This window comes from Delphinus delphis, chromosome 10, assembly GCF_949987515.2.
Source record: "Delphinus delphis chromosome 10, mDelDel1.2, whole genome shotgun sequence".
Classification (NCBI taxonomy): Eukaryota; Metazoa; Chordata; class Mammalia; order Artiodactyla; family Delphinidae; genus Delphinus; species Delphinus delphis.
This window is the reverse complement of record NC_082692.2, coordinates 23,607,768-23,628,644: the sequence shown is the minus strand read 5'-3', so window position 1 is coordinate 23,628,644 and position 20,877 is coordinate 23,607,768. Positions and strand designations below refer to the sequence as shown.

At 54.3% G+C, this 20,877-nt stretch overlaps 2 protein-coding genes and 1 long non-coding RNA gene across 6 annotated transcripts in view; 2 read left to right on the top strand and 1 right to left on the bottom strand.

Moving 5' to 3' along the window:
* The first annotated feature begins 339 nt into the window (after window positions 1–339).
* On the top strand, window positions 340–9,668 carry ATF6B (activating transcription factor 6 beta). The gene is given in 19 exon segments (XM_060023238.1): window positions 340–433; window positions 807–886; window positions 1,025–1,103; window positions 1,354–1,445; window positions 1,957–2,092; window positions 5,010–5,095; window positions 5,236–5,371; window positions 5,462–5,593; window positions 5,755–5,888; window positions 6,551–6,736; window positions 6,829–6,920; window positions 7,373–7,552; window positions 7,714–7,821; window positions 8,007–8,088; window positions 8,292–8,362; window positions 8,582–8,693; window positions 8,835–8,919; window positions 9,440–9,646; window positions 9,649–9,668. Coding segments are annotated over 19 exon segments (2,100 nt in total). The 5' UTR covers window positions 340–351.
* Window positions 9,669–13,169: 3,501 nt separating this feature from the next.
* LOC132432601 (uncharacterized) lies at window positions 13,170–17,276 on the bottom strand. Of its 4 annotated transcripts, none has more exons than XR_009520944.1 (5): window positions 16,993–17,276; window positions 15,294–15,384; window positions 14,477–14,972; window positions 13,886–14,200; window positions 13,170–13,695 (listed from the first exon to the last, which is right to left on the bottom strand). It is a non-coding gene; the product is annotated as an uncharacterized lncRNA (long non-coding RNA). The 4 variants fall into 4 exon arrangements; XR_009520945.1 differs by having other exon boundaries at window positions 13,886–14,104; XR_011246635.1 differs by lacking the exon at window positions 16,993–17,276 and adding an exon at window positions 16,104–16,176.
* The window catches only part of TNXB (tenascin XB), a 60,539-nt gene continuing 55,876 nt past the window's right edge, over window positions 16,215–20,877 (top strand). The window contains exon 1 of the mRNA XM_069541122.1: window positions 16,215–16,343. The gene's annotated coding sequence lies outside the window, so the exon portion shown is untranslated. The remainder of the gene's footprint in view (window positions 16,344–20,877) is intronic.

Here is a 20,877-nt window from a genome sequence, read left to right as displayed (position 1 = left end):
AAGCCGTCTACACTTCTAAATTCAGGACACGCCCGGGGGGCGGGGGTGGACAGCGAAACTTCAAAACCTGGTAGCTCCATTTCCTAGGCGCTTTCTGGCTGCGTCCTGTTTGGCGCATGCGCAAATTTCACTGCCCGATGCTGCGGAGGTGCTAGCCTCCTGCCGCACTCCCATTGGCCCGGCCTGTACAGCCTCCTCTTCTATTGACTCACGTGCTCAGTGCCCAGGTCTCTTACTGGTCAGTAGAGCTTCCGGGCCGCCCCCTTTTTTTTAAGAGCCAACTGATTAGTTGATGATGGGGAGAGGCGGGCCTTGGGAGCCGTCTCATGGTTGGGGGGGCGGGGGGGAAAGATGGCGGAGCTGATGCTCCTCAGCGAGATTGCGGACCCGACGCGCTTTTTCACCGACAATTTGCTGAGCCCGGAGGACTGGGGTGCGCGGAGTGAGGCCTCGGGGAGGGGAAAGGGCTGTGGCGTACTGTGACCCTGAGGCACGCAGGAGGAGGCGGAGGCCCAAGGAGGAAGGCTGGGCAAATACGGAATGCACCACCTGAAGGAGGGCGGAACGGGAGGCTAGTTGTGCTTTCGGGGGATGCGGGAGTTGGGGAAGACCTCCGCTCCTGCGGAAATATGGAGTTGTTCCGGGGTCGGGGAGGGAGGGGCTGAAGTTCTTTGGCTATATCACTTTTCAAGTGGGCGGGCGGTGGGTCCGGCCGAGCCGAGCCAATGAGGGATGGGTCGAGGGCTTTGTGTGGATCCGAAGGCTGCGCTACCGGAAGACCCCCCGACCCTCCGCACCTCTTGCAGACAGCACCTTATACACCGGCCTGGATGAAGTGGCCGAGGAGCAGACGCAGCTCTTCCTTTGCCCGGAGCAGGATGTCCCGGTATCGGTCCCCAGCCTGGTCTTTTACGCTTGGTGGGTGAGGGTGGTCGCAGAACCAGGACTCATCCCCCGGCCTGAGGTCATCTGGAGCCACCCGTCATCCTCACACTCCTGCCATCTAATATCCTCCCTTATTCAGTTTGACAGCAGTTCCCTGGACTTGGAGATGGATGTCAGCCCTCCTGAACCCCCCTGGGACTCTCTGCCTATCTTCCCAGGTAAGCTACCCTGTGTGATTCCCTCATCCAGAAACCCTGAGCTTCCGTTGTTTCCCAGAAACTGCAATTCCTCTTATCCTCACGCTTCCTCCACCTGATTGCCTGTGTACTCTTCTCCCTCTTTGATTCTTTATATGTGTTCGTTCCCCCTTGCCCCAGTGAGGGGTCCTTACCCCATAAAATCCTGGGCACTTTTTGGACTCTTGTCAGGCTCTGCTTCCAGGTTATTTTCTAACCCCTTTCTCTCCAGATCTTCAGGTGAAGTCTGAGCCATCCTCCCCCTCCTCCTCCTCCTCCCTCAGCTCTGAATCCTCGCGCCTTTCTGCAGAGCCCTCCAGCCAGGTGAGAGTCATCTCCCCTCCTACTGTCTGTGGCAGGGACTCAGCTCCCTCGACTTCACCTATAGATGCTGAGGAAATGATTTGTGTGCTGCGAGTCATGGGGTGTTGGTGGGGGGCTTCTTTTCTGCCTTTGCCATTTCTTTTATATCCTCATTTTTCACATTTCCATTCTTTGGTTGTCTAGAATTGAAGGTGGAGTTTTTTAATATACAGAGAAATGTGGCAGCCATGGGGGGCCTGGGAAGAAGAGAGTTGTTAACTGCTGAGAATTCTGGAACTTTTCTTGTCCAAGTTGTCCACGCGAAGGCAATATTTGAAATCATGAGACTTTATCACCCCTCCCAGGAATAAAATAGAAAGAGAGAACCAGGGGCCAGACACAGCCTAGGGAGATGCTGAGTATGAATGTCAAGTAATTGGTGGTTTGTAAGCTCGAAAGCTTTTGTTCTTGCTCTTACTCTCAACACGTCCTTTGTTTTCTTTCCTTGTTTCTTACCCTGACTCGTACCCAGGCCTCTGGTGTAGGGGAGGTGCTGGTCGTGAAGTCAGAGTCCTTGACACCCTCACTCTGCCTCCTGGGAGATGATCCAACATCCCCATTTGAAACCGTCCAGATCAGTGTGGGCCCCACCTCTGATGATGCCTCAGGTAATAACAGCCTGCACCATCCTCAGGCTTTACCAAGGTAGAGTGTATGTATGCGTGTACACACGTGCACGCGCATGTGTGTATGGGAAGCGGGAGTGCAGTCAGCAGGACAGGGAGGAAAAGGTGGCGAGGAGAAATGGCAGATAACCAAGAGAGAGGCCGGGAGCGGGAGGGAGGATTTCAGGAAATCACAGCCAGTGAAGCACGAAAGAAATGGGGATGATTTTTCTTTCTTTTCTTGTTCCTAGTCACCTGTTGTGTGATTTAACTTCCTGTTGCTTTGCATAAACTTGCAGACAGTTTAGGGCATTTTTATCTATGTGACTTTCCCCCTGAAGGTTTTATTATAAAAATTTTCAAACATACAGAAAAGTTGGAATACCATATACCCAACTCCTGGATTCTACAAGTAACATTGTTTGTGCTGTTTTGAAAAGCGTTATTGAGTTTAGTTACTCTTATATGTTTATTGAGCAGCTACTCCATGCCAGATACTGGACACGGTGCTGGAGTTGCAAAGGTGAAGAACACGTTAACCACCACACTGACTTGAGGCCCCTGTAGTGTGGTGGGGGGAAGAAAGCCAAGCAAGGTGTACTAATTCTAGGATAGAGCCTGTCACAGGCACCCTGAAAGCTCACAAGAGGGGGCCTCTCACCCGATTGGGGCTGGCTCAAGGGTGTACTCTAGGCGGAGGGGTTTCCTGATCCGAGTTTCAAAGGACACATAGGAATTAGCCAGAAGGAGAACGTGGGGACTGGTTGTGTTTGTAAGGAACGTGCATCTCTTTAGAGAGGATGTGAGGTGGGGTAGTAAAGAAAGGCCAGGAGATGCAGAGGCTGCAGGGCCAGGTAGGAACCCTGCTAAGGGACTCTTAGCTTTTTTCCTGTGGGCAGTTGGGAGCCTTTGAAGAGTCAAGCAGGAGAGCAATATTATTAGGAAGAGGACTCTGGTGGCAGAGTAGAGAGTGGATTGCAGAGACACAGGACTGGAAGCAGAAGGAGGACCAAGAAAGAGGTTCATGCGGTTAATCAAGTAAGATACTCAGCTGCTGAGAAGAAGGCAGATTTGAGGAAGCATGAATTAGAATGGATGAGTGCAGTGACCCCCCTGGGCGTTGAAGAGAGATAGGGGTGAAAGAGTGTGCCTGGGTTTCTGGCTAGGGCAGCCACACGGTGGGTGAGGGTACCGACCACTGGATAGAGCCTGCAGGAGCAGGAGCCCGCTGGTCAGGGAGCACGTGGTGAATTCAGTGTGGGACGTGTTGGTTATTTTATTTATTTTATTTTATTTTATTTTATTTTTGGGGGGTACGCGGGCCTCTCACTGTTGTGGCCTCTCCCGTTGCGGAGCACAGGCTCCGGACGCGCAGGCTCAGCGGCCATGGCTCATGGGCCCAGCTGCTCCGCGGCATGTGGGATCCTCCCGGACCGGGGCACGAACCCGTGTCCCCTGCATCGGCAGGCAGACTCTCAACCACTGCGCCATCAGGGAAGCCCCCATGTTGATTATTGATTTCAAAGCGACTTCAGGGTTTCCTAGCACCGCCTCCCTTTGGTTGAACTTTAACCAGAAGCTAGAAGGCAAGAGAGCCCCAAGGTGCACTCCATTCATGTTTTCCCCCGGGCCTCAGAGTAGGGCAGGGAAAGATGGAGAGTGGGTTTGGAGGGACAAACAGCTCATATCCAGCATACGATTAAATGTTACAAAGAGGACAAACAAAATAACGGATTGAAAAGTCTATAACAGCAAAAAGATTATTGATGGTTTTGCAAAGGCTAGTGTTTTTGGAGTCAGAGTCTCCCCTGGTATTTAGGTATTTTTTGAGGGCCTGTACTTTACCCCTCACTTTGACAGACATGAAGCATAAGACATAGTCCTTGCTTTTGGAGAGTTTCATGAGGTTTATAACACATGGTTAATAGCTCAAACAGTGGTCACCTCTGAGGAGGGGATCTGGGTGTCCGGTTGACAAGGAAGGGAATGAAATTTCCTTTTCACTGAATTCCCCTTCCTTCCTTTGGGATTTTGTATCATATGACTGTATTACCTATCAAAATATATAAGTAGTTATGACATTTTGAAATAGCAGTAGTGGCAATCATATAATTAAGTATCAAAATGCGTGCTGTGGACCAGAGGTAGTAGCGGACCATTGACCTCGGGGCTGAATCTGGCCCTCGGACGGGTTCACCTCCATGGGGCAATCAACAGGTCTTATAGATAGGGTTTTTTTTTCTTTGTTTGTTTTTTATTTTTATAGATAGGTTTAACAGAAGCCATGAAGGCTCAGAGGTGACTGAGCTTTGAAGGCTGACAGAAGGAAGAGAATCTGTATGAAGGGACAAGCAGTGAGCCCTGTTTAAGGCCAGTTGAATTTGGGTGAACGGCGAGGCTTGAGAAAGGAAGTGACCAGCAGGCAGCTTGGGAGTCAGGATCACGGTGCAGGGGGGCAGTCAAGGGTAGAGATGCAGACTGGGCAGTTGTCAGTGTGGCGATGCGTGATCGCGCTGGGCCAGGATGAGGTGGAAATCCAGCCAGACAGGAATCTGGGCCCTTACGAATGCTGCCGAATCCTCCTGCTTGGGCCTCCTCCATGTGAATGGACAAGGTGTGTGAGGAAGAAAGAGGGAGAGCAGAAGCACAGGGACAGCCTTGAGGGAAGCTGAGCAGCGGTGAAAACAACTGATAGGGGCCACGGAAGGAGAAAGGGAGTCCTGGGTAAAGAGGTAGGAGGAGAGGCAGCAGATTAGCAGCTCCATGGTGCCCCTCCTCTGGATTGCCCTCCTGGGCCAGAAGAGTTTTCCTTGCAGGTACAAGGAGAAATGACCATGTCTTCCATTTCCCCATCTTAGCCCTCTTTTCCTTCAGTGTTTGTCTGATATCCAGCTTTTTGTCTCATCCCACTGTCCCACAGATGTTCAGATTAAGATAGAGCCTGTCTCTCCATCTTCCTCCATCAACTCAGAGGCTTCCCTGCTCTCTGCGGAGTCCCCCAACCAGGTGAGCATCCACTTCCTTCCTCCCTCCAGCACGCCGGTGCGTTCCTTCTGGCTCTCAGAGGTGTGAGAGCTTTCTTTTCTTCAGCTCCGTCTCCTCAGCACTCCTCCTGACTCACATATCTTCTGGAATGCCCCACGTAGGCTTTTATAGGAGAGGAGGTACTGGAAGTGAAGACAGAGTCCCCATCCCCTCAAGGGTGTCTCTTGCGGGATGTCTCAGGCCCCCCACTTGGAGCTGTCCAGATCAGCATGGGCCTGTCCTCTGATGGCTCCTCAGGTAATGAGGCCTCCTGACACCTGGAGTCTCTCGCAAGAGGCCTATAGTCCTGACATTTCTTCTTCCTTCCTTCCTTTCACCTTCCTTCAGGCAAACCCCTGCCCGCCCGGAAGCCACCACTGCAGCCCAAACCTGTGGTGATAACCACTGTCCCGATGCCACCGAGAGCTGTGCCTCCCAGCACCACTGTCCTTTTGCAGCCCCTTGTCCAGCCACCCCCAGGTACTAAAGAAGGAGAGAAGGAGGTGGCCTGGATTGACCTTCTCAGGGGGCTCACAGCCATTGAGCCTCCCGACACTTGGGTGCTCAGGTGTGGGTGTGGACACAAGGAACCCACCTGACTTCCAGCTCTCTGACCTCCTTCTCCTGTCCACTTGCCCCAGTGTCCCCAGTTGTTCTCATCCAAGGTGCTATTCGAGTCCAGCCTGAGGGACTGACCCCCCCTGCTCCACGGCCTGAGAGGAAGAGCATTGTTCCAGCTCCTATGCCTGGGAACTCCTGCCCGCCTGAGGTGGATGTAAGCATTTACTGGGGAGGAGAGGAGTAGGGCTAGTAATGGGAAGAGAAGAGAACTGTCGTGGGAGAGAACTGTGGAGTGAGAAGGGAGCAAAAAGTGAGGAAGCAGGCCCATAAGACGGTCCTGAAGGTTAACGTGGACCTCTTTTATATATGAGTATCTACTCCGTGTAGTTTTAGGATCCTTGGGTTTGCTACCCCTGCAGATGGAGAAGTGGGCGTGGTCTTAGTACATCAAAGGCAGAGGAGTCATCCTGTGTTAGAGAAGAGGGAGGCTGCTTCCTAGGGGAAGACCAGGTAAACTGTTCTCTAATGTTAGCAAGCGTCAACTTCGGGTCCTAAAAAGGAGAATTGAGAAGAAGGAAGACCACCCATCAAGGAAAGGAACTGAGGTTCCACGAAGAACCAGGATGGGGGAAGTTCCTCCTACAGTCTAACTTCTCTCAGTGCTGAGGAACAGCATTAGGGAGTGGTTGAGAGAAGGGCCCCTTCCCTGGAATGTTTTGGCAGAGAGGAAGAACCTCTCTCTGGCTCTGTAGGTAGAGGTTAGGAAGGCAGGAGAGTGGCCCCTGTGAGCTCTGGGTGATCGGTCCCTGGAGTTGGAGGGTGTGATGCCCCTCTCCCTCCCCTCTTTCCCTGTCTCTCTGACCCTTTTGTGCCTAGGCAAAGCTGCTGAAGCGGCAGCAGCGAATGATCAAGAACCGGGAGTCGGCCTGCCAGTCCCGGAGGAAGAAGAAAGAGTATCTGCAGGGGCTGGAAGCTCGGCTGCAGGCTGTGCTGGCCGACAACCAGCAGCTCCGGCGGGAGAATGCTGCCCTCCGCCGGCGGCTGGAGGCCCTGCTGGCTGAGGTAAGACCCGGGTGTCCCTGGGAGACCCGTGGGAGTACGGGCTCCTTGGAATGACTCCCCCTCTCTGGCTTCTCTCTTTCTCTGCATCTTAGAACAGCGAGCTCAAGTTAGGGTCTGGAAACAGGAAGGTGGTCTGCATCATGGTCTTCCTTCTCTTCATTGCCTTCAACTTTGGGCCTGTCAGGTGAGACGCTCGTTGCCTCCCCAGAGCCTTCTGGGTGGAGCCCAGCCCCCGGCTGCCCGATTGCCTGCTCTGGCACAGTCACTTTCGTTACTTGCACACAGACAGCTCTGATGTCCTTGGCGCTGATGGTGGGTGTATCCAGTCAGTCCCTTCTTGTTCCCTCATTGCTCTCATAAGTGTTATGTCCTGGAGGAGATGGTGGTGAGAACGTTGATAAAAATAGTGACTATTAAGTGCTTAGTGAGTTCTGGGCCCTTGGTTAAGCACTCTCCTTTCCTCGTGTTTTCTGGCTCGATGAGTAGGGACTGTTCTCATTCCGTCCTACAGATGAAGAGATTCAGTCTTGTAGCACAGATCGGAACCAGGCGGACTATCTGTAGAGCCCTCCCCCTTAACTAGCCCCTCAGTAAAGCTGGAATTCTTCCTCGTGCTCTGTCCTTTCCTATCCACAGCATCAGTGAGCCTCCTCCAGCTCCCATCTCTCCTCGGATGAGCAGAGAGGAGCCTCGACCCCAGAGACACTTGCTGGAGTTCTCGGCGCAAGAGCCAGTTCACAGAGTCGAGCACCCCCAGCATCCCTCCCAGGGTCCCAAGGAGACCCAGCCCAGCTCCACGGGCCAGCCAAGTTTCAGGTGAGGAGAGGGCCCTCTCTCTTTTGAGTGTGTCTTCTCCCCCAGAGTGACCTTTCCTTTTGAGGGGAGCTGGAGTTGCTCTCTTGCCAGCATGACCTTCTCCATTGATGGGAGAGCACTGGGCAGCCTCAGGTCATTGCCTCGTCCCTGCCTCACTCCAGGAACCTGACAGCCTTCCCTGGGGGCACCAAGGAGCTGCTGCTGAGAGACCTGGACCAGCTCTTCCTCTCCTCTGATTGCCGGCACTTCAACAGGACCGAGTCCCTGAGGTGTGGGGCATTCACAACCGGGGCGCCTTCCCTCTTGTCCCGAGGCGCCTCCGCAGACGGCCTGGCTGTCCTTGTGTGCTGAAGCACCAGCTCTCTGTGCCCTCTCTCTCCCCTCCTATGTGTGGGCGAGGAGAGTGGGAGTCTTGGCCTGGCACAGAGGTTTTACCCGTCCTCTGCTTCCCCAGGCTTGCTGATGAGCTGAGTGGCTGGGTCCAGCGCCACCAGAGAGGCCGGCGGAAGATGCCCCAGAGGCCCCAGGAGAGACAGGTAGGAGGGGGTGGGGCTGGTTCAAGGAAAGCCACTTGAAAACAAGGGCTGAATGTCCTGGGGATTTTAAGAGGGCATCTTGTTATGGGGCTTTGGGGGCAGTAGGAGGGTGGGTGTGCGGTGGCGTCAGCTCCCAGGGGCTGTCTGTTTCTTTTCCCTTTTCCCTCCACCCTCTTCAAATCCTCAGATACTTCTCCTTCCAGAAGTCTCAGCTATGGAAGAAGTCGCCTCCAGTTAAGGCAGTCCCCACCCAACCCCCTGGGCCCCCAGAAAGGTGAGTCTTGGGGGGGCACTTATTTGTTAAGTGAGGTTCCACTCTAAAGAGCTATACCCTAAGGAGCTGTCCTGTGCTCGTCATCATTGCCACCGATGGCGTGATGCTCCCCTTATCCCCTGGGGGTCTCTTGTCTTTCTCTCATCCTTTCCCCCTTCCGCACTGGGAACTGGGCACTGGGCTTAGTTCCTCGCCAATCCCGTTTCCCTGCCCGTCTAGGGATGCTGTGGGCCAGCTGCAGCTATATCGCCAACCAGACCGTTCACAGCCAGAGTTCCTGGATGCAATTGACCGACGGGAAGACACATTTTATGTTGTCTCCTTCCGAAGGGTGAGTTTCTCCTCCTGGCCCCATCCCTGTCACCCTGGGTTCCCCAGCAGTCTGCCTGCAGGTTGAGGCTGTAGAGTAGGGCCGGGGAGCCTGTCAACATCTTTTCCTCCACCCTCCCAGCCTGGCCCCTCTTTTTCCCAGGACCACTTGCTGCTCCCAGCCATCAGCCACAACAAGACCTCTCGGCCCAAGATGTCCCTGGTGATGCCCGCCATGGCCCCCAATGGTAATTCTTTCTCTGCCCAGTGTGGGGAGGGGTCCTGAAATTGAGGAACAAGGAAGTTCCAGTGGGGAGACCCAGCATGAGGAGTTGAGGGGGGAGATGGGGACAGGAGTGGTAATTCTATAGAGATGCTAGATGCATGGGTGAGAAGAAGCCAGAAATGACTGGATAGAAAAATAAAATGCAGGACACTGCTGGGAGGAAGATGAGGGTGCGGGTCCTCCCTAGGTGAAACTGCTTAGGGTGTGCTGGGCAGAGGGGTGTGGGCTGGGAACCCGCCGGACTCTTCTTTTTGTTCTCTTGCTGTCCTCTCCCCTGTGACCTCACACTCATCAGTGTCATTTTTTCCCCGACTTCCTTCCTTCTCCCTGCACCAACTCCCTCCCTCCCCTCTCATTTAACTCCCACTGGGGCTCTGCTTCCTCGTCACTGCCCTTCCCCCGCTGTCCACCTCTACTGTTCTGACCCCTCCTCTCCGTCTGTCTCCCCCTTCTCCTCTTCCCTAACTCCCCGCTTCTCACAGAGACCCTGTCAGGCCGGGGGCCCCCGGGAGACTATGAGGAGATGATGCAGATCGAGTGTGAGGTCATGGACACCAGGGTGATCCACATCAAGACCTCCACGGTGCCCCCCTCACTCCGAAAACAGCCGTCCTCAAGCCCGGGCAATGCCACAGGTGGCCCCTTGCCAGCTTCTGCAGCCAGCCAGGCCCACCAGGCCGCCCGTCAGCCCTCTACCTCAATCATCCCTGACCTCTACGACTCACACTGACTTAGAACTGGGGGGCAGGGGGTGGGGGCGACCAAGTGGGACTGTTTCGAATTTTCCTGATCCCTGGGCTGGGGGCAATTGGTAAAGGAAAGACAGGGTATGGGGGTTAAGCACTTATTTGGAGGTGCGGGGAAGTTTTCCTCTCTTCTCACCCCTTTTTGGAATATAGGGCTCCTCTCACTTCTGTGAACCCCGTGTCCCTGCTTCTTTCTTTGAGGGTGTTGAATGAGCTTAAGTTTTGGGGTAGGTGGGCTCCTGTACACTCTTTATTCTTTTGTTTCTGTTTGGGGGGTGGAGGTGGGAATTTAGTCCCCAGGCGGGACTAGGGAAGTTTTTACATTTTGGAGCTAGTTCCTGAGAGTCAAGGAGGAGAGGTGGAGGGAGGTCAGGTGTATGTATGTGCATATCTTCTTTTTTATTATTAAATAAACAACTTGGAGGGAGTTGAAGGAATGGTGCCTGCCTAACTGGCTCGTGACGGGGAATTCTGGGGAAAGTGACTTGCATAGGGCCAGTGTTCAGAGAATCAAGTACTGAAGACATGGCTGGCTCTGGGGTGGGGTGGGTGTGTGATCGCAGAGCTCACATCATCCCCTTATCCCCACCCCTGCAAGGCGGGTATGTCTGCTGTCTAGCGGGGGAGCGGGGGAGCGGGGGAGCGGGGGAGTGGGGGAGGGCTGTCCCATGGCGTGACAGGCTGGAGGATGCAGCTCCCAGAATGTGTCTGAGTAAACAGGAAGGACAGGGGGCCCCACGCCCTTCAGGGTGAGCGTCCTCCCTGGGTCCTGTGCATTCTTGCAGGTTCTCCCCCACCTTGCTTTCCAGGACTAGCAGCTTGAACTAACAGTGGAGGTGGGGCCAGGGGCTGTGAGCCCAGAAAGGAGACACAGTGGAGAAGGGGGCAGTGTTTGGAGGGAAGGGGCACGTTGAGGAGCATCTCCTTAGCCCTAAACTGGAGGAAACTAAAACATGAGAGTCCAGTTGAGAGAAAAGGAGGAGCACGGGGCCAGCAGGAAAGGCTGTGTTTTCTAATTAGGAGGAAGGGGAACAGGGCAACGCGTGAGGGGCCGAGTCTCACTCAGCCTCGGGGGGATCTCCATCAGCAGCTCCTGTCCAGCAGCACCACGGGCCTGGCCCTGCAGGAGCGTCCTGGGTCAGCGGGAGGGTGTGGGCTAGGCCTGGGCTCAATGCCCAGGTGGCTGGACAGGGGCTGCCCGGGCCATAAGCCGAGGGCTGAAAGCGGGAAGAACCTCACGTGTTCAGCCAGGCTCCCCCGCTTCCCCATTACTGTGTTTGGGGTGAAAACAGACCAAGTAACTATGGCAACCTGGAACCTAGGGCCCCCAGGAACTAGGCCTCTCCTCCCTCCAGAGGGCAGCCCTGGCTCCTCCGCCAGCACTTCCTGTCCCAAGGTCCCTCCAGCTGTTTCCAGCCTTATCCAGGCAGTGAGTGCAAGGAGAACAGGGATTTTGGAGGGAGAGCACCTGAGTTGGAGCCCCTGCTTTGCCTTTTGTTAGTGGGTGTCCTTGGTAGGTAACAAACACTCTGAGCCTTAGTTTCCTCATCTGTAAAATGGGGTACTCCTACCTACTTCTCAGGGTTGATGTGGGGAGGAAAGATGACGTGCAGGCTGCCTGGTCCTTAGTGGACACACTTTTCTCTCCTCCCCTGCTCCTTTCTCCCTCCATTTACATTGTCCTTTTCTCCTCAGTTCCGCTTTTCTCCCATCTGGGTCCATCACTGTTTCATTGTCCCATCGCTTTTTCTCTTTCCTGACCCCAGCTCAGGAAAGTGCTTGAAGTACTGGCATCTCAGACTGGGTGCTCTGGGGTGGGGCATACAGCTCCTCTGGCTTAGTGGCAAGGGACAGCTGGCACTGTGGTGTGAACCGAGAGTCAGACTCTTGGCCAAGGGCATGGGTGGTGGGAAGGACCAGGAGAGGCGTGGAGAGTGGGTGTGCTGTGGAGGGGGAAGGCAGGTCAATCTGCCGCCCTTCAGGCCCACGTGGGTCTCCAGCTGCAGCCCCGTCGAAGGCCACCGCAGCATGCTGGCCATTGTCACTCCTGCACCTCCTGTTGGCCCCCTTCTGGCTCAGACCCTCTTTATCTTTCAGTTCTGCTGCTTTCCTTCCTCAGAGTCTGCCCTTCGTTCCTCTTATGACCCCTGACCCACTGTCTCTCCCTCTTCTTTTTCTCTAGACTTCTTTCCTGCCTTTCTTTGCCCTCTACCCACCACGAGTCATCACCTTCTCTTTCAGACCCTTTATTCTTTGTTCACCTGTTTGTTTCTCCCGGTTTTTGTATTTTTCCCTTCCTCCCCCTCTGCTTCACTGTCTGCTCCCTTCCTTTTTTCTGGGTCTTCTCATCTCCTCCTGCTGCGAACCCTGTGTGCACCACCCCGTTTCCATGGCCCTTTCCACTCCTTTGTCCACATTCCCTGTCCCCTTCCATGACTTCCTCTCTTCTCCCCGCCTCAGCCCTCTCCTCCTCCTTCTGCCCCCCCTTCTCCCTTCACCTCCCCACTCCGGTCCTCTGTCCTCTTCCCAGCTGTGGGGCCAGCACTGGAGAGCCTCACATGTTTGCCTCATCGTTCTGCTATGGCTTCTGGATATAGCACATCTGGATTCCGGGGCCCAGATGTGTGGTTGCTACAGCGACCTCGGTCCCTCTGGTAAATATGGGCGCCCACCCGCCCCAGAGCAGAGAACAAAATAATTGTGTGACTTTCTTTTGTCATGAGATAGAAATGTCCTCCCCCCTCCCTTTGCCCTACACCCATGTCTCCAGGCAAAGGAAGTTTTAAGGGTCCAAACCCTTCCTCCTGTGGCTCTCTTGCCCCCTTTTCAGCCCCGACCTCTTAGTTCTCTCCCATCTTTAATCTCAGGCTCAATCTTTTCTCTCCACATTCCCCTTCCTCACCATCTCCCTCCCCCCAGATCTCAATAATGGAGCGTTGCCCGCCCCCTGACTTATACTTGGCAATTTCTTCTGAATCTACATAAAAACTGGATGCGGAAAGAAGTTTCAAAAATCCACATCACCCACCCTTTCTTCTCAAACAAGTCCACCGGAAGCCCCTTCATTTATTTCTTCCCTAAGTCTTCAGTCTCTCTGGGGCTGTTCTTGTGGGAGGGGAGGAATACAGGCTTTGAAATCAGAAAACCTGGGCTGAGGCCCACCTTCACCACCACTAGTGAAGTCCCCAGGACAAGTCCCTTAATATCTAAGAGCCTCTGTTTCCTCAGCACAAAGTGGGATTAATAACGTGCTGCGGTGTAGGAAGGGCTTTGTAAACGGAAGCCCAGTACAACTGTTTTCTATCTTCCCGAGTCTGGGACTGCTTCCTTGGATCGCAGCCCCTGGCCTCTCTTTGCTCCCTCTCCCCATCCTTCAGGCCCTTGCCCTCAGTTGCCCTTACTCTTCTGTGTCTTCCTTGACTCCTTCGTGGCTTTCCCTTTCCTTCCTTGCTGTACCTTTTATGCCTTATCCTCCTGAGGGTAGGACAGGAACTGGGAGCTTCGTTCAAGGATGGAGGTCCAGAGCTGAAGACACCTGGACTGAGGATTCAGAGAATAGCCAGAGCATGCAGACGGCTCTTGCTAAGACCCCAGCCTTTCTTTCTGCCCATCGCCTGGGATACCTCAGGGAAGGCAAGCCGTCTCTGACCACTGGACTTCCCTGCCTTTGCCCTGGGGCTCCCTGCCAGACACTCTTGCCACACCCTCCTCTCCCAGTCATTTCACAGCTCAGTATTGACAGGCATTTATTTATTTATTTTAGTTATAAAATTTTTGGCTGCGTTGTGTCTTCGTTGCTGCGCGCGGGCTTTCTCTAGTTGTGGAGAGCGGGGGCTACTCTTCGTTGCGGTGCGTGAGCTTCTCACTGCGGTGGCTTCTCTTGTGGTGGAGCGCGGGCTCTAGGCACGCGGGCTTCAGTAGTTGTGGCGCACGGGCTTAGTCGCTTCGCAGCATGCGGGGTCTTCCTGGACCAGGGCTCGAACCCGTGTCCCCTGCAATGGCAGGCGGATTCTTAACCACTGTGCCACCAGGGAAGCCCTTGACAGGCGTTTATGAAGCACCTGCTCTATGCGAGGCCCAGTGCTTTTCTGATAAAATGCAAACATATATAAGACATAAGCTCCTCCAAGAGCCTGAAATCCAGGGCGTGGATGACATTTTGGATAATGATTATCTCAGAACCTGGAATTATGTCTGTCAGGCCTCCAGTGGCTTCTTCTAATGCCCTGTGAGCTTGTGAATGTCTGGAGTCCCGCACCCTTCTCTGACTCTGGCATCCCGTCTCTCCTCAGAAGTGGACTTCCAAAACACCCCAGGGCCATCCTTTCAGCTCTTGCTTCTTTCTCTCCAGGGTCTTCTGGTCACTGTCTGGGCCAAGTATACCTGTGGTGACCATACTTCCTAAATAATAAAACCAAGGGACTTCTCTGGCGGTCCAGTGGTTAAGACTCCATGCTCCCACTGCAGGGGGTGTGGGTTCGATCCCGGGTAGGGGAACTAGGATCCCACATGCCATGTGGTGTGGCCAAAAAAATAAATTAAATAAAAATTTAAATAAAAATAAACAAAAAATAAATAAAACAAAGACAGGGTATAGGACCAAAAAGAAAAAAAAAAAAGGATATGACCATTAGAATTACTAGAATCTGGGGTATCAGAGAATATCTGTTCTCTGCAGTCTGCTCTCTCCACATAATGCTGTTTCAGACCCTCCTTCGTCCTTTCATCTCCTTTCCCCCAACCCCTGCCTGGAGATCTGAGGGAAGCTGTTACCTATTCCAGGCTCTGGGGGCTTCGGGCCAAGGCAGAGGAAGGAAGCTGAGCCCAGCTCTATCCAAGAAGCTGATTTCATCCTCCCCATCAAAGCCACTAAAAAAAAAACAGCCACACACACACCCAGACACACGGACACACGGGGACACCCACGCGAGGGAACATGCAAGCCTTCGCCCTCAGCCAGTGGGAGTTCACAGGGCATAGGGCACAGCCAGGTGCTGGGCCAGCGCACCCTGACCCAGGATCACCACACCCACGACCCTGGGGACCTGACCAGGGTACGGACACCTGTGCCCCAACACAAGCGGCAGAATCGGGCACACACAGCCTCCTGCCCGTCCCTTTCACCCATGACCTGTGACTTGACCAAGCTACTCCTCAATGGTGAGGATTGTAGCTGGGTGGCAAGAACGTTATCCTCCGTGTGAAGCCTGGGATGGGGTCTCCCTCAGCCTGGACATTTCTCATCTGGCCAAAGTCTCCTTTCCAGCCCCTTGTCAGAGTGGCAAAGCACATGGGGAAATGAGACCAGAGAAGCAGCCCAGCAGCCTGATGTGGGTGTGTCTGCCACCCTGCCCTCTGGTCAGTCTTCCTGTCTCTGCCCGATATCAAAGTGACCTCTTCCTCCAGCCCATGCCTCTCTCCCTACCCCTGCTCCCCTGCAGCACCCAGACATTAGCCCTCTTCCACTTTCCAGAATGTCACCTCACCATTTGTGCCCCCACCCCCATATCTGCACCTGCCTTTTGCTCTTTCTCCATCCCTAAACCTCCTAACTTTCGGGCTTCCCTTCCCTGTCTCCCTTGAACCCCACCTTCTTTCCCAAGTCTCCTATGTCCTGGTCTTCAGCCAAGCCCTTGTCCAGCCAGTGCCCAAGCCTCATCCGTCATTTCTCCAGGAATTTGCTGAGGTGAGAGAATGAAAAGGGGTCCTTGATCCCGAGCTGAGAACCAGAGATTGAACAGTACAGATGGGGAGAGGCAGCACGGGGACAAGGCAAGAAAAGGGGAGAGTGCAGGTGGCAGCAATGGGGCCGGGCAGGGGCAGAGGTGGGGACAAGGGAAGGCCCCTGTTGGAGAGAGATGTAGGCTTGGGAGGGAGGTTTCCTCCTGCCACCCATCCCCTATGCTCCCTGCCCTGCCGGGAGATAATTGGTTGGGGGATGAAGGAGTGGGTGCTGGGCAACAGACAGATGGGGCAAGATCCAAGCTGGAGCACTGTGGCAGCTGGGAAGAGGTGGGGAGGTGCAGGGGAGGGAGGAGGGAGAGGGCCTGGACATGGGAAAGGGTGTTGCTAGAGAGGAGAAAACATAGAACAGGGGCAACATGTGGAGAAATGGTGGAGGAAAAGGAGAAGTGGCATGAGGATGGGGCTGTCAAGTTGGACAGAAATTAGGGCGAGGAGGAAGGGTAAAAATGGGATAAGGAAAGGATGTGGGAGGTTGGACGAGGGCTGGAGTGGGTGAGATGAGGGTATTGTGGGACCAGTGATCCCAGATGGGGGGGGTCGGGGGGGTCGGGATGACGGCGGGGGGAGAGGAGGGGTGGCATGTGATGACGTTGGGAGGGCCTGGCAGGGGCGGGAGGGCGGGAGGACCTGCCCTATCTCCGCTCCCCTCCCTGACCTCATGCTGGTCCTCCCCTTCTCCTCCCCCTGCTCGCAGCAGACTCCCTCCTTCTCACTGTCGCAGCCCAGATCGACGGTCGGGTGGCGGCTCAGTGAGCCCCTGCTGCAGGGAACAAGCAAAGGGACATCCAGGAGCCCAGGGCTGCCAAGGGGCGCCCACCCACCCTGCCCCGAGAACCCCCTTCCCAAGGTCGAGGACAGAGCAGGTGCAGAGACACCGCAGCCGCTTGTTACTCAGGTAAGGAACGGCACTCCGGGAGAAAGAAGGAGGAGCCGGGAGAGGCGGGGACTTCGGTCCCCACACCCCAGGTGAAGGTTGGCAGGAGAGCCTCCCAGGAGAGCCTACCAGAGCGGGGACTTTCCATCGGGGCAGAAGGAATAGGACTATGCGCTGGAGACTGGACTCCCTGTGGAGGGTGTGTCTGGGAGGACAAGTCAGTGTGGGTGTTGGTGAGGGGTAGGGGCGGGGCAGATGCTGGGGTTTGGACAGGACTAGGCATGGCACCAAGGTGGAGGTGGTTATCGGTGAGCCGGGGCTCTGGGCCCTGGAGTTGCTGGGGCTGGAGAAGCCAGGGCCCACGCGGAGCTGGTGGCCAGCTGAACCTCAGGAGGAAAGTGCTGGTGGAACCCCAAGCGCTCCGGCTGGAACCGCTGAGCCGGAGCTCCAGGAAGGTGCCCTAGGGAGCTTCTTTGAGCACCCAGGTGGGGACTCCCCAGGTGGCAGCACGTGGATTGCAAGGCCCGGGAGGGAGTTCTGGGGGTCTGGAGCCTTTAGGAAGTGCTGAAATGAAGCAGGGTCAGGACTCTCAGGTCTGGGAAGGGCACGGAGTCTGCAGAGAGAATCCTAAAACTTGTTCTTGGCAGAGAGCTTTGCACCCATGACTCACGGTTCAGCGGGGCTGTGACGACTGAGAGATGCCTCCTGGGGCACAGGGGCTCCGTCTTCGCTCCATCCCCCTTCCAGGCTCTCCTGCTTCTGTTCGTCTGAACCTCCCCCCTACACGTGACACACCCTGGGTGGGACAGGCGGGACCCTTATCTCGCCTGGAAAGAATTTAATGGCTTGGAAACAACTGGAAATGGAACTGAGAGGAACTACTGGGAAACAACTCGGAAACATGGAAACACCGCAGCTGCTGTCTGTCGGCTTCCAATCCCCGCCCACTTCCCAGACCCTCGGCCCCTCCCCTCTTTCCCTGGCCCTGCCTCCAAAGCCCTGGGGACCCAGCACCTCAATTCCTCAACCTTCCTTTCCCTTCAGTCCTGGTCTCTCAGTGCAGGACCAGAACCCACCTTCTATCTCTCACTGCCGCCAAAACTCTTTCCCCTTGGGGGTCCGGAAGTCCTTTCTTTTAATTTTCCCATTTCTCTGGCCCATTAGCTCCCCAGAGTAAGGGGCATCTGGATCCTCCAACTCCCCCCTCTCCCGGTATCTCCTGGTCACCTGGTTCCAACCCAGTATCTGGAGCCCGCCCTCATCTCCCTCCTTCATCTCACAGTCCTGGAATCCTTCTACCTTCACTCCTCTTGTGCCATGAGGAACAGAGAAAAGCATGGGGATGGGGCCAAAATCCTCCACTTTTGGAACCTCCCTCACGGAAGCCAGCCTCTCTCCCCACTTCTTGGGACCTACAGTCCCTGATGAGCGAAGTGTCAAAGTTGGCCACGACATGAATAGCCTGCATGCTGAGTCATAGCTTTTGGGAAGATGCCCCCCCACCCCCGTCCCTGCCAGCCCTCCAACGCTGGGGAGGATGCCGAGAAGATGAGGCACCCCAGATGCAGCGGTAGGGGAGGGTGATGAGGGGGAAACACAAGGGACACCCAAGTTTTCTGCTTTCCTAGTGCTGAGAGAGGAGCGGGATTCTTCCAAGACTTGGGAATGGGGAGCTGGGGGGTGGTGGAGACCCGGCCAGAGAGGGGTACTGGGAAGGAGGCTCTGGGGGTGTGGCCTGTGGGGGCAACTCCTCTCTTCTCAGACAAGCTTCACTGCTTTCCTGCTGCTTTCCTTCCTGCTGCAGAGACCCTGCCCCTTCCCCCCACCACGTGGGGAGAGATGCAGGATTTGATTGTTGGGGTAGGGAGACTGGACAGCTCCCAAAGGCCTCCAGGGGTGTGGGGCACCCTGTATCCTCTGCTCCCCACTGGAGAAGGGCCTCCTGTCTGGTTCCCCTCACTCCAACTAAGTTCTTTGACTCACATAGCTGCCCTCTGAGCCAGTGAGAAATCAGCTTTTTTTAGGCATCACCCAATGACTAGGTGTGGAGGAAATGTGAAGAGAAGATTATGTGTGTGTGCCTGCAAAGATGCAAGCTTCTTTGGATAAATATGAGTATACGTGTACAAGAAGTGTGTTCATATTTGTATTTGTGGAGGAGCGCACGTGAGTCCATTTGTCTGTGTACGTGTATTTGTGTGTGCACGCACCCGGTGATGTGCACGGCCTTCGACACAGGGCAACAGGATTTGAAGGTAGGTCAGAGCCCACCTCATGCCCAAGGCTACACTCCAAGCTGAGAGAAGGGCTGAGGGGCCGAGGGAAGGGCAGCTCTGTGCCTGCCAGGTCTCTCTGCCCAGGTTTTGTCGGGCAGGGTGCCTCTCAGTGTGGAAACGCTCTGTCCCTTAGTCCAGCTCCCTTCCATCTCTCGTGGGGTGGTGGCGGGGTATGATGGCTGATAGCCCCGGAAACTTCTTTCTCTCAGACTCAGAGGAGAATTTTAAGCGTAGGAAGCCAGGAAATGTGTGCGTGTTGCAAGGAGGTGCGAGTCACAGTCCCTTCCCTCCTCACCAGTCAGCATTCCCACCACTCACCCTGCCCTCCTTCCCACTCCAGCCTCTCTGGTCTGGAAGAACTGGGCACCTGCTAACACCTCTCCTTAACCCTTCGCCTGAACCTGCCCCCTGCACACTCCTCTGTTACCATAGCCCCCTCTCCTGGTTCACCCCGAGTGCCCCACTACCTTTCCTCTCTAACCCTTGTCTCCCTGTGCTCCCCAATTCTTGCCTCAGTGGATTCCACAAACAAACACAACTTGGTAACCAGCACTGAGATCAAGAAACAGGATGTTCTGAGCGCCGCAGAATTTCCCCACCATGCCCCTCTGGTCACTACTCCCCCGAGAGTGCCACACTTCTGACTTGTAACACTACCAGTTGAAGCTTAACGTTGTCTAGACTCAAACCTCACACAAATAGAATGTTTCAGCACATTCTCTTTTGTGTCTGACTTCTCTGCTCCACCCCATGTTAGGGAGACCCATCCATGTTATTGCATATAGTTGTAGTTTGTTCTCGTTGCTTTATTTTATTCCACTGTGTGAACAAACCACACTTTATTTAATCCATTCTACCTATGTGAGGCATTTGGGTAGTTCCCAGTTTGAGGCTATTATGAGTAGTACTGCTGTGGTGGGTATATTCCTTGGAGTGGAAGTGCCAGGTCATAGGGTTGGCATATAGCTCTAGTAGAGTTGGTAGACTGTGCCAAATGGTTTTCCAAAGTGCTTGTACCATGCAGCCCTGCCAGGATCCACACCTGGCCTGCTCCCTGGTCAGCATCTGCCCCAGCTGCTCTTTCTAACCAACTTACAGCCCCAGACACTGTCCGTGGTCCTAGCCCTGACCTTGGTCCTGTCCTTGGTTCCAGCCCTGATGCTAGTCCTGGGCTTAAGTTGAGCTATGTAAATTGACTAAATATTTATATAGTCAATAAGTATTTATCGAGCACTTACCATGTGCCAGATGCAAGGATATAGCAGCCAAGAAAAGAAGCAGGTGCTGCGCCTGCCCCCATGGACCTTACAGTCTAGCAGGCAAGATTGAGTGTGGGCAAGGAAGTAATAAAATAATCCCGCAAATAAATGTATGGTTATAAATTGTCATAAATACTACAAATGGGAGTTACACAATGCTGTGACGTCACGTGATAGGGGGAACCTGACCTGGGCAGGAAAGGTTTCCTGAGGAAGTGATGTGGGGTTGACACCTGAAGGATGAGGAAGCCAAGAAAAAAGGGAAGAGCATTCCACATAGAGGAAACCATAGATACAAAGGTCCGGGGCTGGGAAGAGTGTGGGGGACTTAAGGCCAGTGAGACTGGAGTGGAGAGAGGGAGGGAAGTCTTATGGGAGATGAGGTGGGAGAGGTCAGCAGAGGCCGAATGCTGCAGGGCTGTCTGTCAGTGTTTGAAGAGTATTCGGAAGGACGACACTGAAGAGTTTTAGGGGGAGAGGGACATTCTAGTTGCCTTCGCAAGATTATAAGGGGGCAAGGATGGAAGCAGAGCGACCAGCTAGGAGGCAACCGCAGTTGTCAAGCAAAAGGTAGATAGTAGCTTGGACTATAATGATGCTTAGAGGGAGAGATACAAGCAGATTAAAGAGGTGTTTACAATAAAATATGGGTAAATATGATGAAATACAGTGGTGTTGAACAGGCTGTTGGGTTTCTGGCTCGTGAGGCTGGATGACTGAGGCTGGGGCCATGAGCTGCCGTAGAGAACACTGAGAGGGGATGCAGTACAGGAAGGATGAACGTTGAGTTCAGTTTTAGACATGTTGAATTTGAGGTGCCCAAGAGGAGAGGCCAAATAGGAGGTTGGATATATTGCTTGGAGTTAAGAGGAGAAAGTTTATATGTTGGGGTATAGTTTGGAAATTAAAGTCATGGGTCTGGATGAAGGTACCTGGGTGGACGACTACTGCAGTAGGTCTCAACTCTGGCTGCACACTGCAGTCACCTGGGGAGCTGTTAAAAATACTAAAGAAAATTCA